Raw genomic sequence first — 26877 nt, 5'->3', positions numbered from 1 at the left:
TTTTCCCAGTCTGAGGATAGACACGAGGAAAAGAGCCAACAGGGTATATGGCAGCCCAGTAGGGCCTGAGGTCAGATCGGAGGAAAGCAGTGAAGTGGGACCTGACCCCAGCATGCCCAAGCCAGGTATCTGGGCAACGCTGCATCTACCTCAAGAAGCACCATCCACAAAAGCAGCTCTCTAAGAACAGAAACTCTGGAAGGGATGTAGCATCTCGTCACGAGGTCCCACGCCAGTGGGGGCGAACCTTTTAGAACTTTCAATGATAACAAGCAGCTGGCCGCAGCACGCCTGTCGTAAGTTTGCCCCCACCGTCCCCCACCGTCCTAGGCGATAAGGCTGCATTGTGGCAAGCACAGCGGGCCGCTGGCGGAGCCCAAGCGTCCAGCAGAGGATCTGCCAAGAGTCCCCAGCCAGAGGGTGAGGGAAGGACAGAATGAACACGGGGAGAGAAGTCCACGCCTCACTCATCCTCAGCCTTGCAGTCTCCGGGGTTTGGAGAAAAGTGGTGAAAGAAGCCAAAAGAGGAAGAGAAAAGTAGGAAGTCAGTGCAAGTGGGGAGGAGACAGCAGAATGGGCGCTCTGCGGTGAAAAGAAAAGGGCCACAAAGGTGGCCACATGGCTGGCCTCAGCTCCCTCGCCTCAACATTATCTGAGGAACCATGTGCGATGACGTTATTACAGGTCGCGGTTATCACGGTGCCCGAAGGGTTGTAGGTGACAACCTTGCATGTATGTATTGTGTGCTTTCATTAATTTCTTTTTTGAGCCAAAAGACCAAAGCAAATTCCTTTCATTGCGTTCCCCTTCTCAGCACTATTTCCTTCTCTCCCTGTGTCCAGAGAAACTCCTCCATTTTATCTAGTCTCTGGACGCCCTGCAGGCACGCCCCAGGTGGGCTCTTTCGGGAGGTGCAATGGGGACAAGCCCTGGGCCGAGATGGGGATCCCGGAGCTGGGCACTCTTCCTGCTCTGCCAAGGTCCTTCCTGCTCCTGCTTTTGCTTTCTGGCCAGTGATTGGATGGTGACCTCCAGGCTGTGCCAGCCCTACCCAGCAGGACAACAGAATTCTGAAAAAAGCTTCTGAGACTGTGGCTGCAATACACACGAATAACCACCAGGTGGCACCACGAAAGAACAAAAAAGAATCTCTCAAGAAAAAGAGGGAAAATGTGACAAAATGTGCAGCGGGCACTAGAGGGCGCCCGTTTTCCCTTTTTGTTTTTGTTTTTGTTTTGTTTTTGTTTTTTCTCTTTCTCTCAAACAGGTTGCAGGGAGGGCTCCGAGTTTTGACTGGTTCAGAAGGCTGAAGGGTCTTTTTTTGAAGATACCCAGGCAAGACCCATAGAGGCAGAGCAGAGACAGCCAGGGACGAAAGGGACACAGGCTCACCTGCCCCTCAAAATGGGACAAGACTCTCATGATGCCAGGAAAGTAAGTACAGACGTAGCTGGGACACCTGGGACAGACAGGACCATCGCAGGCTGCAGATGCACAGGCTCTCCCGCTGCCCTTTCTCCAGGCCTGGGCTTTGAAGGCAAGAACGGGCAGCAGGCTCCTGAGCCCTAGCTCCTGGCATGTGCTCTGGACAAGATGGCGATACTTCTGCTTCTCCCCAGGGCCTTCACACTGAGTCAAATCTCCAGCCCTTTATTCTTTATTTTGAGATAAAGTCTTGCTAGTTTGCTAAATTGCCAAGGCTGGGCTTGAACTTGGCATCTTCCTGCCTCAGCCTCTCTTCTTGCGAGATGAAAGTCACCAAATCCAAAGCAGGGGCTGGTCACCCTGCAGAGGAGCCCTCCTTCTGTACACTGAGCAACCTCACTGCCAGCACGGAAATCCACACTGCTCAGATGCATTACCATGTTTGTTCCCATAGCCTGCTGTCTGGGGCAAGTTCCCAGAGCTGTGAAGTTTCTTGGGGGGTGAGGGATGTAGGGAAAGCAGTGCCACTAGAAACCGGTCTTACCAAGAGGCCATTGTTTTGAGTCCTCCAAGGACAATAAAGAAAATTCAAGAGTATGTAACTAAGCTCCCCCCGGAGAAAGCAAATCTCTAGGAGTCCTCGGAACTGTGTCAGTTCCTGGGGGAGCCCATTTCTCTGGATTCTGTAAGCCCTCATTCTGCTCAGAATTCCCAGAACACAGGGCGTATGCTGCAGGTCCCTTCTTGGCTGGCTGTTTTCAAATATGTTGCTGGCTAGGGCTACCACAGCAGGCTGAAGGCCCATGATTTCTGCCTTCCTTTGACATATGCCCTAGCTTCTGCAAGCCTGTTCTACTACAACCTGACAGCCAAGGTGCCTCATCTCCGAGCAAGGAGTTTATACGCTGCAGGGCTGCAAACTGAGAAGCCTTCAGGGACAACCTGCCATTCCAAGGGCAGAGCCCAGGGTAAGGCAGCAGGGAGGGAAGTGGGGTGACCAGACCTCCTCCCCTACCCCAAGCATACCCATTTAAATAGAATTAAAGACTACACTATTCAAGGAAGTATTTCTATTTAATCAAAAATTTTCCTCCACGCACCCTCCGAACAGCACATTTCCACAGATTTTAACATTCTAAGATGATCTACTGTCTTCTATTTCTTTGCTGAAAGGAACTGTTAATGAGTCCTTGATTGATCAATATTGCATGTCTCTGTTTTCATGAGAAACCACTTTGAAGATATCAATATGTAATACAACAAGCATTGTTAATTTCCTACCACTTTGTTTGTAACTCTGTATTGTCTGTACCGTTCTTTTGCTACTTTGTAAAAGGTTGTCTGTCTGTTAATGTTCTCCTCCTTTTATTTTTAAAATAAAGAAAAACTAAACCAAGTGACGCTTGATTTAGCCAGCAGGTGGCAGCATGGTGACCAATGTCTCTACTTGTCTGCATGGGATTGGTCACCTTTCAAGTGGCCAGTGAAAATTGGTTCAGTGGGCTTTAAAATTCAGCTAGAAAGCCTCAGGGCCGAGAAATTTGTTTCCTTGCAGAATGTGTGGCAATCCTGAGTACAACGTTTGGATGTTTAAGTTATCATCCCTCCCAGACTGGCTGTCGCCTCCCTGTCCCGAAATCAGCACGACACTGGGGTTCAGGGTGGACTAAGAAGTGCACATCACCCCTTCCACACACTGACACTCCGGTCTGGGAAGGCAGTCAGCTGCACAGGGTGACAGGGCACAGAGAGGCCAGCGTCTGTTTTTAAGTATGTGGTGAAGGACATCTCTGAACCAATGTCTAAGGTCTAAATGACAAGAATGAACCAACCTTCCTAAGACCTGGAGACAGGAAGGATCAGAGACATAAGTAGGCATAGGCCTGGCCCAAAGAAGGCCAAGAAGAGGAAGTTTGTGGAGAGAGCAACAAGGACAAGGCCAGGAGTCAGGCAAAGGCCAGGGTGGGCAGAGATTTGTAAGTCAGGGAAAGGAGTCCAGTTCTACTATGCAAAGAGAAATTGTACACTTTCAAATGTCCCTGTCTGTTGTATGAAGAGACACGTTCTCTGGTCCCAGAGAATCAAAGATGCCAAGAGAAAGACCAGTTCAGAGGCCACTGCAATGGTCCAGGTGACAATGGCTTGGTGAGGATGGAGAAGTGTTTGCATTTGGAAAATGTTTGGGAGATGGTGCTGGCAGGGCTTGCCAACCACCAGAAGTAAGGGGAGACAGAAATGAAAGATAGTGAGAATATTTAACTTGGGCAGCTGGATAGATGGTAGTGCCATTTGCTGAGACAGGAAAAAATGCGAGGGCTGGACTGGATCAGGAGAAGATGAGAAGTTTCATCCTAGCCATGTTAAGTTTTAGAAGCTGGACAATAGTTCTATAATACCAGGTAAGAATTTGGCTACAAGAGTTAAGGGTTCATGGGAAATCTACATTTGGGAGTCACCTGCAAATATGTGGGCCTAGTTGATATCACCCAGGGAAACAGTAGGCAGAGAAGAAGCCTAGGATAACCCTGAAACTCACCAATATGTGGAGGACCCCCAACTAGTCTCTGTGGTCTAATAACTGCGGTTGAAAGTTACAGCATGGGTGTAAAATCCCATCTCTACTTTAAAGATGCAGAGAGATGACCACCTGCTCAAGTACACAAGTAGCACTGCAAGAATTCAAGTATGAAGTGGATTCCTCTTATTTGCCTAGTGCTGTGCTGGTTACTACAGGAGACATGAAAGTAGATCAATGCCTCACACATAATGTGAATCCTCACTGCCTCTGTGATACCAGGCAAATAACTTAACTTCTTTAACTCTTGGTTTCCCAGTGTGCAAATTAACTATTGTTGTTTTCATTTTGCAAATTAAATGCCTATTATGTGCTGTGCACTATGCTAAGTGACAGAGAGCAGACAGACTTCTCTACTGACAGTCTAGTGGCAGATACAGACATGTAAACAGGCAATTATGATACAGTGGGATAAGTACTGTGATTATGGCAATACTACCTCCCTCCGTATAGAGTAAGTCAGACCAACCTACGCAGACTTTAAAGTTACACATAATTTCCTTTCTTCCAAACCTATATGTAGTAATAGTCCCTTATGAAATGTTTCTGTTCTTCATAATAGTACCCATTATTTCCATTGGTATAAATAATACATGCAAAACACCTAGCACATAGCCAGTGCTCAATGAATGATAGCATTCATCGTTAGGATGGGTTTTAATCTATCACCATTTCCAACTGGGGGCTCATTTTCCTCTTCCATAAGTTAGGAATAATAATAGCTAGTTCGCAGAGTCGTCATGAGGGCCACATAAGAGATTATAGAGGAAAACATTTCATAAGTGGGAGGGATTTTTATCAAAGTGCTTCATTAGTGAAGTGTGGTTTCATGCTCACTTGCTAAAGTTACCAATCTTAGTACACAAGAAACACTTGGAATTAACCCAGAGGTTCTCATAACACGCACGCCATGCTCAAGGAAACCTTTTAACAGATTCTTGGGGAAATACCATTCTGCACAAGAAAATTGCTTCATCTGGTAGCAGATGAAGCAGTCATGTTTAGAAAGCACCTAATTCCTTTCCCTGGGAACACTGAGACTGCCCATGGAAGGTCTTTGCCCGCCCTCATCCCCCTTCCCTGCCCACATCTGGCTCACACAGCCAAAGGCAACACAATGCAGGAACCTCCTGAGCTGGCTTCTGTTCTGCTTCATGCATGACCAGAGTCCGGACTCAGTGCCTGGAAGGCAGGATTTGCCTCGCTGGAGGTGTGTGCTGTGGATTTACAGCTGTGTGGGCGGCGGGCAGCACCATGGGGAGCTGGAGCTGACAAACAAGCCTTCTAACATCTTTCCGCGGCCTGAGAAAGGACCAGAGCGTCCTATCAACAGAACATAAGTCAGAAGAATCCGAAGGCAGGAGATGAGGCTCCTCAGTTCCTGTACTGATTCTTCAGCTTCAGCAACCCTCAAAGCCACATGGCTGAGCAGGGAACTCAGCTGCTTCCTTCCCCAGAAGTTAGCTTGACTGGAATCAGTTTCCTTGGTGTGTTATTTCATCATGCCTTCAACAAATACTTACTGTGAGTCAACTGTCTACCAGGAACCGTTCTGGACCCTCATCATAAGACAAAGTCTCTGTTTCATAGTTTATGCTTCAGTAAAAAATGTGTGTGTGTGTGTGTGTGTGTGAGAGAGAGAGAGAGAGAGAGAGTATGTGTGTGTGTGCACGTGTACCGGTGTGTGCATGTGTGTGTGCGTGTGTTGGGGAAACAATAAGAGGTATGACGAAAAATAAAGCAAATACAAAAGGAAAGACAGTGACAATGGGGAAACATTATTTTATATGGGATGACCAAGACGTGCTGTCTGAGTAGAAGCCCAAAGGAAGGAAGGGGGGAACCACACAGGAAGAGCACCCTAGGCAGAGGGAACTGCAAAGGTAAAAGGTAGGAGGTGGGTGTGGTCTGAGAATCCGCAAGACGGCAGAGGGCCCATGTAGCTGGAGCAGAACGGGTGGGGGAGAGAGAGACTGATGAAGGTAGAGGTGCTTCACATCTTACAGGGACGGTCAGGAGGCAGAGGTGGGAAAAGGAGATCCTGTGAGTCCTTGCAGGCCACGCAGTCAAGGGTTGGTCCTCTGTGTGAGATGAGGGCTCGCAGCCTCCAGGAGCTGAGGGCTGATGTGAGACATTACTGAAAACTCTCACACAGACTCCTTACAAGGAGATACACTATCGTTCCAACTCCTTTGTATATCTAAAAAAGATAGCAAAAGGAAGTGGTTCAGCTGCAGATGGGGGAAAACAGACTTGGTGGAAGCAACGGAAACAGGGAGGCTAGTGATTAAAGAGGTGATCAAAGTCATCCCCCAGGCAAGGCACTTAAACTCTCTGTGCCCCAATTTGTCATTGTGAACTAACACATGTAAATATATCTGGTACATTTATATATATTTTTTCACTGATCTGACTTCTGTAAGAATCATCTAGTGTTAGAGTTGGAAACTGATAGTTTTTTTTTTCTGTTTTGTTCTAGTTTGCATGTATGAAGGCTTCTCAGTGAAAGTAAAAGTCATGATAGTCCAACTTACAGAGGTAAGATTTTAAGAAGTAGCATATGTAGAATTTTTGGCTAAAATTAATAACTATACTGCCACTTTCATTCTGTAAAAGCAGAAATAATAATGGTACTGGCCTCATTCAGTTGCTATAAGGATAAATGAATTAATATTTGGAAAGTATCTAGACAAGGGCTGAGCATCTTGTAAAGGACCATGTAAGTGTTTATGGGATACAAATTAAAATAAAAGGTAGCTTGGACCAGGGAGCTAGTGTGAGAAGCAATAAAATGTGATCAGATAAAGATAAACTTTGAAAGGAGAACCAACGGGGATTGGCCACAACTGGGTGGCCAGGACTGTTTCAGTATGCCTGGCTCCAGCGATAGAAAGGATGCACATGCCATTTACTGAGACAGGAGTGACAGCAGGAGAGGCAGGTTTGGGGAAATCAATATTTTGGTGTTGGACAAGACAGTTTGAGATGCCTATCGATGTACAAGTGAAGGTGCTAAAAAAGCGGAGGCATCTAAAATTCAAAGAATTCTTTTCTGACTATGAAGAAAAATCATCAGATCCACATAGCATTCAAACAGCCACTCCCTCCTCCCACTCATTTTTAAAAAGATGATGAAGGGGACTACTCCAGGCCATACCGCTACTTAGGTCCCCTTGGGAATCGGTCCCCTTGGGAATCACTCCCAGAGCTGTCAGTCCCCACCGGTGCTCTTGTCATAACATCTCAGGGCTGTTGAGATAAGAAATGCTGTGGAAATCAGACTAGAGACAATGTGCCCTTGTGGTTAAAATGATGGATTCTAGAAGGATCAGACTGTCAGGGTTCAAATGACTCATGGATATCAAATCACCATAACAACACAGTTATCATCACTTGACCATGAAAAAGTCACTTAACTTCTCTGTGTAGTATTGTTTAAAGGCAGGTGACAGTTGTACCCCCCTCCTAGCTGTGGTGAGGACTAACGTGAGTTAATACATGTAAGGTGCCTAGAACATCGTTAAACTACACATACACAGAACTATATGTAAAGTTTTAAAGACTAATGGTGCCGAGAAATGACAGAGAGATTTGTCGATGCCAGCTGAACTCAACTAATTTTTGTGGGTTTTTTTGTTTTGTTTTGTTTTGTTTTTTGGTTTTTCTCCGGTACCGGGAACCAAACTCACGACCTTGCGCTTGCCAGGCAGGCGCTTTGCCGCTGAGCTAAATCCCCAGCCCCTCAACTAATTTTTGAATTCCAGAAGTCCACCCCACATTAGAGCTCACTGTATGAATGAATGAATGAATGAATGAACAAATGAATGAACATTAACATACACATAAAATAGGACAGCTAACTCACCCCAGTTAACATCCCCCAAAATGTCCACAGAAACCAAGCAGGTAAATTCCACCACGACTAGTACTAATTTTTAAAAAACCAAACACCTGTTACAAGTTTCTACAACTGATGACACTTAACAACCCAGTAATCTAAGATACTTAACAACCCAGTAATCCAAGACAAAAGGCGATAAAGATACACAGACCACAGGGCATTGAAACAGGCACAATAAACCGTGATGTGGAGCATAAACCTGGAGCAACTGAGAATTAAATAAAATACTATCTTCCTTTAATATGGGATTCCTAGGGATAAAAACTTAAATTTTTAAGAGGCATGAATTAAAGTTACCCTAAGGCAGAGCAGAACCTTTCCCCTCCCACACACACACAGAGCAGAGATGAAGCCCTGAGAAGCCACATCTTGGCCAGTCTCTTCCATCCATGGGAAGCTTGCCCCAAAATGTAACCATTCATCCAAGGATGGCCTCAGAGAGGAAGATTAGGCGCAATTCCTAAAGGAGATGACATGATGATTCACATGGCGATGGCATCTCTGTAGTTGGCAGAGATCCTCGGAGTATGAAACAGAGCCCAGTTCTGTCTCCCCAGGGCCTTTCTTAGTCTGACCGCTGAGCTGGGAGACAAGCTCAGTTCGTCCCAATGTGACAGCCACGACGGGAAGTGAGATGGGGTCCCGCGCCTGCTGGGTTGATGCAGAGACAAGCGCACCTCCCGCTCCTCCCGGTGTCTGTCTGGGTCCCCGGGGTCCCAGCTTCCCGCCCGCCCCTGCCGTACTCACTCCCACTCCTTGCGCCGGGCCTGCGGGGTGCTGTGCATCTTGTGCGCCTCGTGCGCCTTGATCACGTCCCGCTGCTCGATGAGGCCGCCGCGCCGCCGCTTCATGACCTCCGGGCTCACCGGGAGGAAGGGGCTCGATCCGCCTTCCCAGCCCGGGCCCTCGCCCTCCTGCACAGGGAAGAAGTTGTCGAAGCCGGCGACAGCGCCGCGCGGGGAGGCCGGCAGCATGCCCACCTCGTCCGAGGCGTCGGCCTCGAGCAGGGCGCACTGCTGGGGTCGCCATGCCTCGTCCTCCGGCAGGGCCAGGATGTGGCGGAGGCGGCCAGCGGCCCCGGGCTCAGGGCTCCCGCCCACAGGCGGGCACAAGGCGGGCTCGGGCAGCCTTCGGCCTGGGCTCAGTCCACGCATCTCGGGCACCATCACAGAACATTGCTCTGCCAGGGGAAGGGCGGGCAGAGACAAGGGGTGGGGAGGAGAAGGGGGGCAGGGGTAACGGGCACAGGGAAATAGAGATGAGAAAGAGATTAATGACCTTGATGTCTTGGGTAAGGCTACTCTGGCTTGACCAGTGTTACAGCCTAGCCCTGAACAAGAGACTATCACCGTAGCACCTCAATAAATAATACTGATGCATCCATTTATCTAGAAATGTCTCAAGTTTATCCTTCTTTATGGCTGAGTATGCTCCACTGTATAAAAAATGAACCACTCTTTGTTTTTTTTGTTTGTTTTTTCTCCGGTACCGGGAACCGAACTCACGACCTTGCGCTTGCCAGACAGGCGCTTTTGCCGCTGAGCTAAATCCCCAGCCCCAAAAAATGAACCACTCTTAAATGAAATAAATCGGTTACACGTGTAAATATCACATTGTTTCTCTGGTGTGAGAAACCAGAAATGTCAATGAGGACCAAAGTGTACAATAGGTATTGTGAAATAGGAAGAAACTGTTCAAAAGAAAAGGGAGCTAAGGAGGGAGACAGGGAAAAGGAAGGAAGAAAAAGGAAAAATGTTTTTAAAAAAAGGATACATGGAACCAAAGCTGTGTAAGCAAGGAGGGGAAGAGGGCTTGAAAGGAGGGGAGATGATTGCAGAAAAAAGAGGAATCAAGATACGTACCTCATACACAGGTACAAATTCCTTATGATTAACACCATCATTATATATATCTCAATTGTACCAATTTAGATATATATATATTAAATGTATATATCATATACCATTTAAAAATGATATTGAAATCAATAGTATCTACTGTGGACTGGGCAAGGTACCAGGTGTCAGGTATCAGAATTAAAGCAAAGTAGACTTTATTTTTACCACAAATTTCACAGTGTAATGCAGAAAGCAGATATTAAAGACCAAAATATATGATGCATACTTACATTTAAAAAGTGTATAGGAAAGGACCCTTACATGGAGCTTTCTGGGTGAGGGATGGGAGAGGATTATAGGCAAAAGGAAGACTGTGTGCATGGAGGAGGATTTAGGGAACCCAGAGGCTCTCAAAAGAGTTCGCATGGCAAGCATGAGTTCTTCAGGACGGCTCTGGTGTGAGAGGACCTCACCTTGAAGCTTTTCAAGCTATCTGCCTACCGCTTTCCTCCCAGCCAGGAGCCCAGCTCCTGCATTCCCAGCTTCCTCCCCACTCACACTCCCCAACCGTACCCCTAGTGACCACAAACGTCATACACATGTCCCCTTGGTTCTAAGAAGTGCCACGTGCTCTGTGTGCTCAGAGGAGCCGTGGCATTCAAAAGGCTCAACCCACTCAACCACAGTTTCCTCCCCCACTACACGCTGGGGACCGTGCTGAGCCCCAGGAGTTCTCCTGCCGGAATGCTGCCCTTCACACCTGCCTTCCGGCCCCCTACCTTCCCTGATCTGGACTGCAGTCAGATTGCAAATCACCAAAACAAAGAATATTAAATGGTTAGGGATGTTAATGATCTAACTATATCACTGTGTAGATGAAGCAGATGTCCAAAGAGACAGAGAGACTTGCCCAGTGTCACACTGCCAGTGAAAGTCAAGGTTAGTAGAAAACTCAGGTTTCAAGTCCCAGCTCATAGTTTTCCCTACTAGATTGATCACTCCTTCTCTGCCACATGAAGCAGAAACCGCAGATTACCCTCAATACACTAAGGTAGCTAGCATAAAAGAAAAGACTGATGATAGGATGGTTTCTTATGGTACTGGCTATCAAACACAGGAGTACCCTACCACCGAAATACATTTCCAAACTCCCTTTTGAATTATTTTTTACTTTGAGGCGGAGTCTCAATTGCCAAGATAAGACTGAAACTTGTAATCCTCCTGCTTCAGCTTCCCAAGTGCTAGGATTCCAGGTGGGCTCCATCACACCAGAGCTGATAGGATAATTTTAATGCATATGTGATAAAACTCAGTGTGAACATTAAATAGACCCTGGCTTCACTGGAGAACAATCCCTCTGGCATCTTCCCAGGCCTCCTCTATTTCCAGCATCTGCATTAGTCTTCTCAGCCCTGCCGACAGCGTGCCCCTAGGCCTCAGTGGGGCTGAGAAGCAGGTGCCGGTCAGCACCAGATATCTGGCCCACGGCTTGAGTCAGTGGAGCAGGTGGAGGAAGGGAAAGGTCCAGGCTGAGCTTGGTAGGGAGGAGAAAGAAAGGAAAAAATATATTTCAAATCCTGCCAACAGTTGGGTGGGGCCCTAGAAAGAGTGATTCATGTTCCTCACGTTGTCAATTCTGTCTCAACTCCACTTGATGGGTTTTAAATTTATCCCTCATTCCTACAATGTTTAAATGTCTCTCCCCCACCGCACACATGCACACACCCCTCCCCTGGCTGCTCCCACTCCCTCCAGGCTTCAGCACCTCCAACAACTCCCAGTGCTCTGGGGCTCCACGGCTCGCATCCTCCTCCCCCGGTGCCCCTCCGGCAAAGGCTCTTGGGCCACCAGCTCTCGCCAGGCCACTAGGATCTGGCTCCTCACCTTTGTTTTCTGGCCCGCCCCACCCACTCTCTCTCCTTACTGGATTCCCCTTCTCAGACACTGCCAATGTGAATCACATCATTGCCAAAATTGCAGCAGCAATAATATGCACTGCAGAGCTCTGGTTTCAAGGGAATCAATTTTACGAATATCAAAACATGAAATTATCTCATCTTTCCCTTAAGAATTTCTGTTAAACAACCCTTCTATTATTGATATAAATGTTCATCAGGGGAATCTGTCACCCCCCACTGCTTGCCAAGCTGGCCAGTCCCTAAGTCTAGCTCTCACCAAGCTGAGAGAGCATCTTCTACCTCCAGCGAGTCAGACAAGACAGTCCACATCTTCCAGGGAATCCACCTATACTCAGCTCTCCTACTCCCAGCCCTCAAATTCTGGCATCCTTGAGTTTCTTGAGATGAAGGAGTCTGTTTTACTGATGTGTCTGTGTCCAGCACCTAGTTCTGAGTTCAACACATAATAGGTGCTTTGGTGGTTATTAGTTCTGTTTGCAAAATATTCTGGTTATTCCTCCATAGACTAGGCACACAGTAGGATGCACTTCCTTGATGGAGACCACTATGAAGCAGACCTGAGCAGGACTTAAATTAATGAATTGGCTTTTCATGTTCACTTGTGAATCTGTCCAAGGCCTAGGCTCCTTGTCTGGAAATGGCAGACTCATAGTAAGTGAACCTCTGTGAGTCACTAATCCCTACTAAAACCTGTAGTGGTGATGAAGCCAGAAAGCCTCAAAGGACAAGACAAGATCACAGCCAAGGACACCTGGATCAGATCTCAACTAGATAAAGACTATAGCCTCAGTCATATCAGTCCTGGGTGGATTAATTTAATACCTTACTTGGTGAAGTCCTTGAGTGATTCTGCCCTTTTTGAGTATACTCCCCCTTCTTCTGATAACCAAATAAATATGGGCCACCGAGAGAAGATTTTGATCTTAGGCCTAAGAGAATTTTGAATTTTGTGAGAGGGCTCTGATCCTCCTGGAGCCCTGAAATCATTCCATTTGCCTCTTTTTATTTACCCTTCACCATACACTTGTTCAGGAGATTGCAGACCTGATCAGCCCGCAATAACTAAGGGATATTATTAACGCAATACTTCCTGTCCTCTAGTGACTAGGTGGGGTTGTGTGATGGCTCTGGCCTGGCCTGTGATTTGTGAGTGGAAGTGACATGTCATTTTAAGGCTAAGCATTTAAATGTCAATACAAGACCTAGGGCAGAGACTGGTAAACTCACCCCATAAAGGCCCAGAGAGTAAATATTTGAGGTCTTGCAGACCATATAGTCTCTGCTTCAACTATTCAACTCTGCCATTGTAGGGAGACAACAGGCCAGCAATATGTAAATGAATGGGCATGCCTGTGTTTTTATAAAATTTTATTCCTAAAGTTTTGTACACTTTGGTCTTTCAACTTGTCTCTTAAGCTCCATCACTGTCCTTCAGCCTGAGACCACGGAGACAGATTCTATGGAGCAGCAGGCAAATACAGAGAACAGAGACCCACAAAACAAAATCTAGGGTAGAGCTACCACGTGAAAAGTTTTCTGAGGGCCAAGTGGTTGTGCTGCAGCCCTCACACTGTTGTCTAATGGAAGGAGAACAGCTTTGCCACTCTGAGATACCAGCTAGAGGTGAAGCTAATGAGCACCTATCTAACTCCCTAACCCTTGCTTTCACCCACCTCTCTTCTTAGTCTTCATTGCCATGGTTCATTAGTGAGCTAAGAGGCTATGACTTTAAAGTACGGAAATGCTGAGGAGGAAGAGGGCTTAGTGCAGCCCAGAAGCCCCCCAAAGTTTCTTCCCTTGCTTGTGAGGGCACAGTTGGGTGGCAAAGTAAGAGCTCTCCTCCTCCACCCCACACAAGTGTCCTGCACTGTGAAAGACACTTAAACTGGTGGTTGTGGTTCTGCCTGGCCTGATATTGTCTCTCCTCTTGCCTTTCAGATGGAAGTCAAGAGTTTCATTCACAAAAGAATATTACGTCCTTTGCACTATCTTTCCCTTTATATACTATCACAAGTTTTCATTTTTATTCATTGATGTGTGATTGCTTTAGAGAAATGATGATGATCCTTTTAGAGCTTTCAATGGTACAAACAGCCTGCTGAGGCACGCGTGTGGTAGGTTCGCAATGAGCGCTTTAGAGATAGTGGCTCATGTACCCCCCTGGCTTATCTGTGCCTCTCAGGCCCTGCAGGTGAGCCTACCACAACGAGGACATTCATCCACCTCTCCCTGGGCTCAGGCCCACCCCACCCCCACTCTTCTACCACTTGCATTCTGGTTCATCTAGAAATCTGCATCCTCCAACCACCTCGTGAGAAATGAATATACCAGGAGTCAAGAACCTCACACTCTTGTGAATTATTGTCCTCAGACTCTGAAAGTTTTGTGTTCAGCAAAGAGGAAGACATCTGCACTCATGCTCTACCAAGTGCCACAGGCTGGGAGAGAGAGGGCAGAAATGGGACTATAGGGTAAGTGGTGAGCTCACAAGCGTCCCCACGTTGACTGTGACCGATCCTGGCTCTGCTCCCTCCGTACACTCTAAGCAGGAAGAGGACAGAGAAGTCTCAATACCCAACTGTTCAGAATTAAGAATCACAAGAGAAAGGAATTTTAAAGTATAATATGCCACAACTGAGATACCATGCTGAGTGCCTTTCTAAACCAATTCTCTTGAGAACAGAGGGTGTAAGGAATGACCCTACCCACTGTTGTCATCCACCTGCTCAAAAACAAGCAGTCCTCATGCAGAAATGAATATTCATCTCAGGACTTTTCTTATCTGGACCAGCTTGCTACCTGACTACAAAAGGAAGGGTGAAATCCAGACATTATTTTCCCTTGCTCTTGCATTATTTTCCCTTGCTCTTCCTTTCCCTTTTCTCTTGCTCTTGCCTTTGTAAGGCCACAGATCATGGTCTGCAAAGTACATCAGAACTATCTATATTGCTGGTTTAATACCATTTTGTATGGTGAAGCTCTGCATCATTTCCAATGTTTTTTTAAATTATTTTTATTGTGTTTTAAGTGTTACTGTCTTTGCTTGATCAATCTTACATTCTTATGTCTAATGGACTGCGCAACTTCATTGAAGATAACAGTATGTAATTTAGCAACCATTGTAAATTTCTATCATCTTGTTTTGAAATCATGTACCAGTTTTGTTGTTTTGGTGTTGTTTTGATTTTGTCTTCATTGTTGTTTTGTCAGTTTTCTAATTTTTAAAGTAAAAAAAAAATGCAGATGCCTAATTTTCATGCAATTAATCTCTGATGGACTCAGGTATCTGTATTTTAAGTAATCACGCTTGTCCTTTAGGAATCATGTTTTAAAACACTGTCCTAAAGGCAGTGAGAAGTCATGCTAAATTGGTAAGAGGTGTTGTTCTGGATGAATTGAGATAAACATCTAACCCTATAAAAATGACTGTCTCACCCTATGCCATGAAATGAATGTACCAAAACACATTCAGGGGAGTCCTTGACCCACCTGCACTCCCTGCTCAGTTCCTCCTCCCCTGGATTGGCATCAGCTTTTGCCCACCCCCATTCCTCTCCATATGTCTATGTTGTTATGGTGACTGTTTAAGGATGGGCTAATGTCCAAGAGCAATTTGACAGGCTGGTGCATTTTGAATATAAACCAACACCCAAGGAAAATACTGTTTCAAATCTGGGGTGTTTGCTAAGTCTGCCTGGGTCCTCATGGAGGAGGGAAAGGAGCCTGCAGTTTGGTGTGGGAGCTCTGTCTTCAGCTTGTAGATCTGCTACTTGCCAGTCAAGTGAGCTTTGGCGATTTGCTTCTCTTCTCCAGGCTGGTTTTCTCACCTGTACAAAGAGGGTGATGGTATAATCTGTGCTACAGAAGTCTGTACTGCAGAATCAGTATCTGGGGAAGTACTCAGAGATTGTAAGTTAGGGAAATCGAGGGAAAAGAGGACAGATTAGAAGCTTGCACTTGGGAGCATGGAAGTGAATCCCAGGGTGGGAATCCCAGCCCCCCTCTCACCAACTAAATCCTTGAAAGTCATATTCTGTAGCCTTTCATTTGCTCATCTGTAAAATGGTCCTTAAGAGTATATACTTTATAACATCCTATGTTCAGGTATTACATAAAAGCTAAAAATTTTTAATTTTTAAAAAAGGGTAGATACTTCATGAGGTTGTTGTAGAATTGAATATATAAGATATAAGCATGTAGAACAGATTTGGCACATAAAAATATCCAATAAATATTTTATTATATAAAATGATTGATGCTTTCATTACAGTAAAAATGCAAGAAGATCACCTCAAACTATCTGTGGCTTAAAACAATAAAGGTTAATTTCTCTCTAATGTCACTTACGGTGTAAGTCAGCCCGGGAGATGGAGAAGAGACACTGTGCTCCACTCAGTCATTCAGGGATGCAGTACCTTTCAGTTCAGGGCTCTGCCATTCCTTAGGACAGAGCTTAGCATATTTGTTCTGAAGAGACTAGATAGTGACTATTTTAGGCTCCGCAGGCAATGAGGCCTTAGCTGCAACTGCTCACTACTTCACAGTATCAAAGTAGCCATACCCAACATTTAAACCAACGGCTGTGGCTGAATTTCAGTAAAATTTCATTTACAAAGCTGCCAGTTCGCCCTGCCAACACCTGAGCCTGTGGGCTCAGAATCTTCCACTGGCTTCTTTTGATCTCTTTCTCCAGCTAGGAGACCAAGACAAAGTAAAAGAAAAAGTACTTGGAGGATCTTGCAAGAGGTTTGAGGCAAGGCCTGGAAGTGTGGTATACACTTCTCCCACATTCTGTCAGCTAGAACCCTGTCATCGGGCTCTGTTTAACTACAGGGGAGCAGAAATATGATCTACTTGTGCATCAAGAAAAAAGAAAACCAATATGGATAAGTACTTGCAACTCAATGACACTATACTGTCTATACTGTGAGATAATCACAAAGGAAAATACAGATGCATATACTTACAAATGCATTAAATACATTGGTTATTGGTCAATCTACTGTAGGTGAAGTATTACAGACTATCACTTAACTGAAATGACTGGCACCAGAACTGTTTCAGATTTTAGATTTTAGAATACAGCATTTATGTATTCACAATGAGGTATCTTGGGGAAAGGACCCAAGTGTAAATATGAAATTTATTTATGTTTTATATGCACCTTATGTATATAACCTGAAGGTAACTTATACGATATTTTAATGAGTTTGTTAACCAAACAAAATTTCACAGTGTGGAATTTCCTACTTGTGATACTACATCACAAAATGTTTCAAATTTTGTAGAATTTCTTGTTCAGATCTTCAGATTAAGGATCCTCAATCTGTAGTTAATTGCTGAAAAGTGTCACATACTAATTTGTATGTAGATAAATTGATATTTTTAACATAAGGAAAAGGAGAAATTCTAAACATTGTGACAATGAACCAAAGGATCATGATGATTTGGAAAGCAAAATCACAGAAATTTTAAGTGTTAGTATCCTCATCATATATATAGTGGGCTCACATTACAGACATATTTACCTCTGCAGGCCTTTGACTGGTAACTACCCCTCTCAGTAGCCTTTAAACTCCTTGAAGGCAGAGACTACAAATGCTTTATTCACCCTGTACCACCAGTACCAGCACTTGTAAGAATTCAATAAATATTTATGAAAAGAAAGCATAAGGGGAGGAGAGAGGGGAGCAAAAAAGGGAGGGAGAAAGAAATATGTTCTGTAGTTTCCCATGCTGTCATTTTGCTATTGCGGTAAATTAGTGGTCTTTAAGAGTCAGCTGCTGCAGAAACTCTTTCATGTACTCTTGAGCAGGTACAGTGGTTTTAAGAGGCTTTTATTTGCAAACTTCCAATCTGCTTAAAAACACATCTTCTGCTTTAAGACACTGCCTATAACTTCCACAGGACCCCCTTGGTTTAGGGAAGGGAAAGGAGACTCTTTGATAAAGGAAAGGACACTTACTGTACCATTGTGCAAACAATTGCTAAGGACAGAAGATTCATTCAACAAACATTTGTTGAGCATGTTACTATGTGATAGGGCCCAAGAAAAGAACTAGAAGCTCAGTATTGTTAGCAAGAATTGGAAAAGAAACTCAAGGGGTTAGGCCAAGCTCAGTGGGTTTTATAGCACAGTTACCTTTTAATATAAATGAAGAATTACTTCCACAGAGTATCTTGAGCAAATGTGACTTTTCCAGAATTGGTTACTTCTGGAACTCCTTCTGACTCCCTAAAGGGCCCATCACAGACAGACAGACAAAGATAAACACGGATAAATACTTTTCTAAGGAATGCAAGGGGCACAGAAAGTTAAGGACAGAACACTCCTCAGATGGTCTCTGGAAGGAAAAGTCACTAGGAGTCAGGAATGGTAATAGCTAGAAAGGAAGCATAATGCTACCACCTCTTGACTTGCAGAAACAGAATGGAGTGCCTCAGTTGCCTATGCTGGGATAGAGAGGGACTGGGGATAGGTTTCAGGAGACCACACACCTTCCTAAAAGTATCTGTCCAAACCACTCCAGTCTCAGGCCCAGACAATAGTACCAATGGTGATGCCAAAAATTTCAGAACATTCAGAATATTTCTCTAGTGTCAATCCCAGAAGCACAGGGAATCTCCAACTACTCCATCATAATATAGCCTTTCCACCCACACAGACCAAGATTATTTAAAGTGAGTTTTAGAGGGTACTTTTGTTTAAAGAGGAGTGTGTTATTACTATAGTAAAGTTGTGAATAGCACTATTTGTGTAGGCAGATTCAATCCCCTTCCGAGCAGGATCAGAACACTGGCCTGGGCTTTCAAAGGCACTAGTCCAGGAGGAGCACTTCACACTGAAGCATTAATTAGGTCTACAGTTTGGATCTTAAAGATTCCCCCAAAATCTACGTGTTAAAAGTCTTTGTCTCCAACACATGTTGTTGGGAGGTAGTGGAACCTTCAAGAGGTGGTGGCTAGGGGGAAAGTTAGGTCACTCACGTTGTGCCCTTGAAGGGGATGTTGGAAACCTGGCTCTTTCCTCTTGCTCTTTCACTTCCAAGCTACCATGAGGTTAGCATCTTCCTTCAGTGTGCCCTCATGTCACAGACCCACAACTAGTGGGCCAGTTGATCATGGACTGAACCCTCTAAAACTGTAAGCCAAAATCTTTTTTAAATGATTTTCTCAGATATTTTGTTGCAGTAATGGAAGGCTGACTACTATAGTTGGGAACACAATTTGAGAGGGAGCTGGTCTAAGTCTCTATCTAGAGAACCAAGTTAAAGTTATGAACTGGATATTTGAGGCCTCCACAATCTGGCTCCCAGGTAGGACAGCCCTCCAGTCCTCCAGTGCCTTACATGTAGCCAGCTGTGAGCCCATGAGGTGATGGCCATCCCTTCCAGATCTGAGCTCCGTATGTCATACAGGGCAGGCCTTTCCTGGTCAGGTTAAGATTTGTGACCTCAGAATCCATCTTTTGTCCAGACACCTTTTCAGCTGTGATCAAATACATAAGAAGCCACGAAGAAGCCTGCCAACAAGTAGAGCACTGGGCAATCAGGTGCTGATGGAAATGGAAGAAAGATATCCCCACCCTTCAAAGCATATCTGATCCCTGAAAGCTTTTAGAATCTTTTCTTCATTCCACCTTATCTCTGTGCCCACTGACTGCTCATTTTTATACTTTTTCTTCCTAGTCATTTATTGTCATGTTATCACATAATTACTACTAATAACAATTGTCCTCTTTTTAAATCACAGAATCCACTGAGAACAAAATTTGTATCTCTGGGGATAAAATGTCCTGAAGGATTTTTTTGTTCAATGAATACACACAGTGAACAGTGTTGGCAATTCCAGGGAGCCAACTCAGACTAGTGCTCCCTTAAGTTGTACCATGTGATCATGGCATTCGTTAAATTAAACCAGCACTTGTACTCAGGTGAAAGTGCCTGTATACTTCCAATAAGCTAAAAATGAAGTTTGAAGTAGACATCACGGTTACCTCTCAGGGATCATGACATTCCCCCAAGCTTGTACATGTCCATACAGTTTGGGGATGGGCTCTAGCTCCATGATAGGATCGGATCGAACTAGGCCAATCAAGGTAACTCCATTCCTTTGCCAGTAATTAGTTAAGGAAAGGGTACATGACCCATTTAAAGTCTATGAAGTAGGAGATAACATTTATTGGGGACTTTCAGAGAAATTCTCCCAGGTTTTAAGGGAAGGCTGGAGTAGGGTAGTGGCTCCTCCCTGCTTCTGAATGAGGCAGATGTCTTACACAGAAGCGAACTGTGCAACTGGGGCCACCACCTCACTGCCAAACCAGTAATGAGGACAGAGGCGCTGAGACAGTAACAGTCAAACAGTGATAAAGCCACAAGCTACCACAAGTGATCAAGCTACCTCAGACCACCAGCAATATGAGCAAACACAGCTCCCAATGGCTGAAGGCCATTTGAGTTAGGCTTTCTGTTACCTGCACACCAAAGCACATTAACTGAAGGAGCTCCCATAGCCACCCTCCCAAATGTAAGATCTAGAATATTTTACAAGCTTACAGAGCCATTTGATTGGTTTGGTCATAGCAGGAAGCAGTCCTCTCACATTCATCTATATATTTCTTGAGTGCAGCTAATGTCTATACATTAATGTTGGGATTCCACTTATATAAAATTTTTGAACCGAGGGCTCGAATTCTAAGAATTCTGGGAATAATAAGAAAATGACTGAACTCAAACTGAATAAAGTTAAGTTCAGTTGGGCAAGCAGTAAGTTTTAGGTGGAGAAATGAGCATTTCAATTGGGTTATTGGAAAAGGACTTGTATTGAGTACAGTAGAAAGAGGTTTAGATGTCACAGTAGACACCATCACTACCACCATCATCACTGATAAAAAAGTAGTTAATTTATTGAGTTTTTGTTTTACACTAGATATAATATTAAGCTCTCATGCAATTAAATTTTCACTTAACTCTTGAGGACGCATTTTGAAACAACTGTTACTATTACCTCAGTTTTACAAATGAGGAAATGAAGACCTAGAAGGATTAAGCAATTTTCCTAGCATTAGGGATACCCAAACACTAAGTGGTAGAGTAATTCACATGTGATGATCTCTAAGTGCCATGCTGTCTCTACTGTACCATGCTGTGCACTAAAAATGGTAATAATATTTACTTATTGAAAACTTACTCAGGGCCAGGCATGGTGGGGCACACCTGTAATCCCAGCACTCAGGAGGCTGAGGCAGGAGGATCATTGTGAGTTCGAGACCCATCTGGGCTACAAAGTGAGCTCAAGGCCAGCCTGAAGTGCATAGTGAGGCCCAGTCTCAAAAAAAGACCAAAAAATAAAAACCCTTACTAACTATCTACTGGAGGAGTCTCCTCTAGAGACCATAAAGCCCAGGGGTCTGTGCCGTGGGGTCCATGCAAACCTTTAGAGTGCAGCCCAATACACTGGGGATCAGGTAGCATCTGAGTACTAGAAGCTTAACCCAGGCTGCTGCTCCAGATGCTGATGTGGAGATTCACTGGCCAAGTAGGATCAGAGAAATGCACTGGGGCACAGCAGTCAGTCCAGACTGAGTGCAAAGGCCTGGCTCCATCCTGTGGGAGGTGTCCAGCAGCTGTCATGTGTGCCTGGGGTGGGCCACCTTGCCAGAATCCCAAGAGGATGGGGTTCCACATTGGCCAGTCTAAGGTACACAGAGAGCAGTGCCCAGCATAATGGCACACGCCAGCTGAGGAAGGAGGGTCGTTGTGAGTTGGAGACCAGCCTGTGCTACAAAGTGAGCTCAAGGCCAGCATGAACTGCATAGAGGCCCTGTCTCAAAAAAAAAAAAAAAAAAAAGAGAAAACTTACTCAGGACTAGAAAATCATTTTCATTACCCATCCTCAAGATAAGTCTTTTTACCCTTCACATTCAATAAGTAAGAAAACAGGGTGTGGAAACTCACCCAAGGTCACATAGCTGATAATATTGTGTCTGGAATTCATTATCTGTTCCTTACCCAGTGATGCTTGGGGAACTTGAGCACTGAAAGTGGATAGGATCCCAGCAGCCCCATTCCTTGGATACAAGACTAATTGTATGTTTCATCAACTGCATGTGAATATATGTGTATATTCATACACATATATTCATACATGTTCATGCCTGATTCTACCAGTTCCCTCCCCACAGCCTAGCTCTAGGTTTAGGCCCATGCAGAAGAAACAGAGCTGTACAGCACTGTGTGGGGGCAGAGTACATTCCTGGCATAGCAGTCCCAGCCTTGGCCTGACAGCATCATGTAGTAACCCCACAGAGCCAGCTCCGGAACTGCAGAGATATACAGGAACCTGGAGCAGGTCATCCTTGTCATTCTCTCAACACCTGAAGAAAATCAAGGTATGGCTCTACTCTGGCGTGAAACAAGGAGGAAATGGATACCTAGAGTCTTGGGATCTTTACTACCTCCCTTCCCAGTCCCTGGGCTCTCTCACACAGCTTCCTACCTCACTGTCCCCCAGTTGTCAGGGTCTTTACACCATCCTCTGGCTGTTTCCAATTCCTCATTCTCTTTACCTCAATCTTCTGCAAAAGCACCCGCCCCCCTGAATCATAGCAACCCCATGTTCCAAACCAAAAATAAAAATAACTTGTTTGCAAATATTTTTCTGACTTGCAAATCTAGATATATAAGAAATGTCTCATCTAGTTGCAAAAATCAATGTATAGTTACTTAACAGACTGCCATGGTTGAAATTAGAATTATATAGACTTATATAATTATAATAAGGTACACAAAGAGCAGTGCCCAGCACTATTCTATATATTCTATATATATATATTCTATATATTCTATATATATATATTCTATATATATATTCTATATATAATTATATAGAATTATATAAAATGGAGGAATACCAGAAACGTTGGACATCACACACACACTACAAGGGAGTCCATCCTATCTCTCTTCTTCCTCTTTTTTCCAACTCAAACTCAAGTTCCTGGGGCCAGGCTCTTCATTACAGGTGAAATGAAAAGCCATCAAATAACTAGGCACATATAAGGTGCCAGTGTTTCAGGGCTGCCCATCAGCTGGCAATGTGATTTCAAGAGGTGAGGCCAGAAGAAAGCCTCTGCTAGTCGGGTGTAAGAAAGACTGGCTATAAAACTGTAGGCCTGCTGCCTCCTCCAACCGTGCATTTTCAAGCATCCGAGTCTAGTTTTTCCTATACAAAATTGGAGTGCAACTTCCAATGGGACTAGTAGAATTATAGATAATATGGAAGCTCTGTGGCAGGCAACCCTCCCTTATCATATAAATTATAAACATGAACTAGCTCTTTTTGAGACAAGCACTACACTACAGGTTTTACAAGCCTTAGTAATTATATTTCTCAACAATCTTTAATCTTTTTTCTTTTTTCTCCCCAGTACTAGGGACTGGAGATTGAAACCAGGGTCTTCACATTGAATCTATATCCAGCCTTTTTAAAAATTTTTTTTTTAATTTTTGAAACAGAGTCTCACTAACTTGGCCTGGCTGGGTTCTAAGCTTTTTCTACATGAGTTTAAATAATTCACTCATTCTTCCAGTCATTTGCTTCTTCACTACATTTATGATGAGTCCCACACACCAAGCATTGTGCTAGGTACCAAGGTTAATAACAAGCCAGGAACCAGATTCTGGGATGAAATGATGCATAGTAGCTTTGTTTGAAAAACAAGAGTAAGGTACCCTAGGGGCCCCTAGAAAGACTGGGAGTTGGGGAGGCAGGCTGGAGGATGGAGCAGTTCAGTGGAGAACTGCACATTATGTACAACTCAGCCAGGCAGAGAGGATAGAGTTGGGGTGCACTGCAATTTAAGTAAAAGTCAGGATGGGCCTCATTGAGAAGTGAGGTATGCACATATTTTGAGGCACTGAAGAAAGAAGAAACTTGTATATCTGAGGAGACAGAAAACGCCATGCAAAAGCCCCAGAGAGAGAGCACACACAGTACATTCTTGGAGCAGTGAGGAGGTCAGTGTGACTGGAACAGGAGTAATAGGAAAAGAAGTCAGAGACATAATGCATAGTGGAGCAGACCATGGAGGGCCTCTGCCTGGTCCCCCAAGTGACTTGGGAGGGATGGGGACACAGCTGTGACATTATCTTGCTTGGCTCCTGTTAAGGATGGGCTAGAGGGAAGCAAAGAAATAGTCAGGGAGACCAGCTGGCAGTGATCAGAGTGCAGCAAACCATTCCTGCTTCCTCTCTGGAGCCCTAGGAGGAGACAGCCCTGCAAATGATGCTGATCCCCAAGATGCAATGGAGGCCAGGCAGAACTGGGGGAGGAGAGAGAAGCATGAGATAGGTACTCCTCCTTACTACTAAAGCTTTTGTGTCCCCCATCTATTTACTGCATGCCATCATCTAGCACTGCAAGAGAACCTCTGAAGATTGCCTGTCTTCAGTATACACCCCTGTCCCCAAGGAAGGGTGTGAGGATCCTGCCAGCTGTCCTAAAGAGGATCTTGCCTGCTGTCTTAAAGAGGCATTGAGGCACAGGAAGAGACAGGATCCATGCACCAAGACATCAGTGGCATGGTGAGGCACGCAGATGCCTTAGCAGCGGACACCCTGAGGAATGTTACCAATGTCCACAACGGGAAGGGTCACCTGCTCTGCAGCCGCAGCCAGTCTGTAGCAACCTGGAGGCCCTACCCTAGTTCAGGCCACATAAGCTCTAGGAAAGCAGTGGAGGAAGCAGAATACTAGTTGGCTCTATACCTAATCAAGGGAATGATAAATCGTGAGTTAACCAGAAAGTCTCTAGCTGGGACCAAGGAAAAATATGAATTTGAAAAGATCAAATTGTTTTTCATTAAAGTGCTTGGGCATTCAGAAATCAAACAATATTCTTGAAATAAATGGCAGCTAGGTTTTTCTAACATGAGTTTTGTGAAGTAGGTATCAATATGATACCTACTTCACAATAAAGTGTTGTTTGAAAGAATGCTGAGATAAAGCATAGAATTACTATAGATAAAATTCCGTATTATTTATCTGGAACATCTGTATTATACACTCTTTAGAACAGCTAGGGATAGAATTCATAAATGAAAGTTTCAAATATTCATGTTCACATTTTAAGACCTCATGTAGCTTTTACATTCCTAATGCAAGACACTATGGCACAGATTACCTTACCTTCATTGAGGCAATGATACTCATGAAATCATGATTTGATGTACTTATTATATTTTTATTATTTTTAATGGTAAATTCCTAACTAATTATAATTATCTAACATACCACCATCTAAGAATCACCTTATAAATCACATTTTGGGAAACAATGTCTTGTTTCCCAAACAATATGTAGGATCAACAAAATGGTAATCAGTCATGTAAGGTGTTGCCATGGCTTGAGTGTGAAAAGTTCATGTGTTGAAAACCTTAATTTCTCAGCAAGGCAGGGTTGGGAGGTATAGCCCAGTGGGAAGTGTTTGGGTCATGGAGGTGGAGCCCTTGCCAATGGATTAGTGGGACTGAGCTAATTCTCATTGGACTGGATTGGTTACTGTGAGGGCAAATTGTTATAAAGTGAGACAGTTCCTATTTTGTCTCTTCCCCATGTATCTACTTGCCCTTCTACTTTCCACACACTGGTACCGCACCAGAAGCCAAGTAGATGTTGGCACCATGCTCTTGGACTTCCCAGCCTCCAGTGCCATGATCCAAAATAAATCTCCCTCTCTTTTTACAAATCACCTAGTCTTGGGCATTCTACTATAGACACAAACCAGACTAAGACAGGTATGAATCTTGAATGTAAGCTATCCTCCTAGTCACTGCGTGAGTCAGCTCTACAGAATTTCCTGCAGAATCACTCAGTCTTCATTTGAAGACATCCATTGACAAGTATCTCACTGCTCCCCAAGGCAACTATTCCAACTTCACATAGTTCTATCAGGTTGCTTTTTCTTATTCAGAACTGAAATCGCTGTGTTTCAGCACAGAAATCAATGGACTGTGTGGAAAAGCAATTCACTCACCTCTGACCACCACTGACAATCTAGGAAAAGAGGATGTAATCAGCAATAAAAAAACAATACAGAGAAGCCAAAAATCAATGTACCACCTGTCAGAATAGCTCTCCCCTGAAGTAACTCAGTGTTTTCTCAATTTAACTGACAGGACCACAAGATTTTTCAGTTGCTTCTTTTTCTACTGCTTTTTCTATATATATATAAAAAAACTCCTTGAGGCTTCTTTGTGATGAAAAGTTAATTGTAAGTCTCCTGCAAGCCATCACTTTTTGATTCAGGCTATTTCAGGAAGAATCAACTCCCACAACTTCAGAGGAAGGGCAGAAAGGTCATAATAAAAGGAGGAATCTTCAAGGGATTTGGGGCAATGCAGCACGGGGACTCATTGTGGGATCTATGTTCATATTAGGGACAGAAGACATTCCCTGATATTTATATGCTCACAGCATAGGTGGCATTTCCAAAGTGACCTGCACTCCAGGACCGACCGGGAGGGAAGAGGAAGCTTTTCCAGTTGGCTCACCGCCATCTTTTGCCCCTTGATCCAGCTGAGCTTTAAGTGGCTACCAACGTCAGAGGTTCTTGAGTTTGCCTGATGAAGTGAACACCTGTGGAGATTACTCCTGGCATGGGCCCAGCTGCTCAGATGTGTTTTCTGGACATGGGACAGAATAGACAGATGTCACAGTGAAAGGTGACCAAAGATAGGTGTGGGGAAAACACAGCAGTGTGGATGTCCCACGAAGCTGCATGTCTTCTGTGAGGCCTGGACAGGAATGGCATTCCCTCCCTGGGGATCACATACACAGAGTTCATGGTTGCTTTGAATTACCCTCCCTGGCTCTTCACTCAAACCCTCACTTTGCCACAAACTCGTCTCACGTCCTTGAGTGAGTCAGCCAGCCTCCCTGGAACTCAGTTTTCTCATCTGCAATATGGAGATAATTATCTTTTCCTCCAATTGATTTATTATGAGAATTAAATACGATAAAGTATGAGAAAGCACATCCTAAGCTATCAAGCTTATGGAGGAAATTACTATTATTATAATCTAATATAAAGTCTTAGATCTCCTGTTCTTCATTTTCATGGAAAAGGATAAAAAAGAAGAGCTGATCCTCACTCTCAGAGACTCTGGGACTAGAAAGGGAATTAAGTTGTCCCTGACCTCATGAGATCAGCAGGGCCAGA

General features: G+C 44.4%; 1 protein-coding gene across 7 annotated transcripts in view; it reads right to left on the bottom strand.

The window, feature by feature from the left end:
• Positions 1-26877, bottom strand: part of Cacna1e (calcium channel, voltage-dependent, R type, alpha 1E subunit) — a 468116-nt gene that overhangs the window by 364826 nt on the left and 76413 nt on the right. For all 7 annotated transcript variants that reach the window (XM_005374993.2, XM_013521375.1, XM_013521398.1 and 4 more), the window contains one exon: positions 8649-9081. In XM_005374993.2, the coding sequence (XP_005375050.1) occupies positions 8649-9067 (419 nt within the window). In that variant the 5' untranslated portion in view covers positions 9068-9081. Of the gene's footprint in view, positions 1-8648; positions 9082-26877 lie in introns of those variants that run through there.

This window comes from Chinchilla lanigera, unplaced genomic scaffold (assembly GCF_000276665.1).
Source record: "Chinchilla lanigera isolate Chin_1 unplaced genomic scaffold, ChiLan1.0 scaffold00005, whole genome shotgun sequence".
Taxonomy (NCBI): Eukaryota; Metazoa; Chordata; class Mammalia; order Rodentia; family Chinchillidae; genus Chinchilla; species Chinchilla lanigera.
This window is presented reverse-complemented; position numbering and strand designations above follow the sequence as displayed.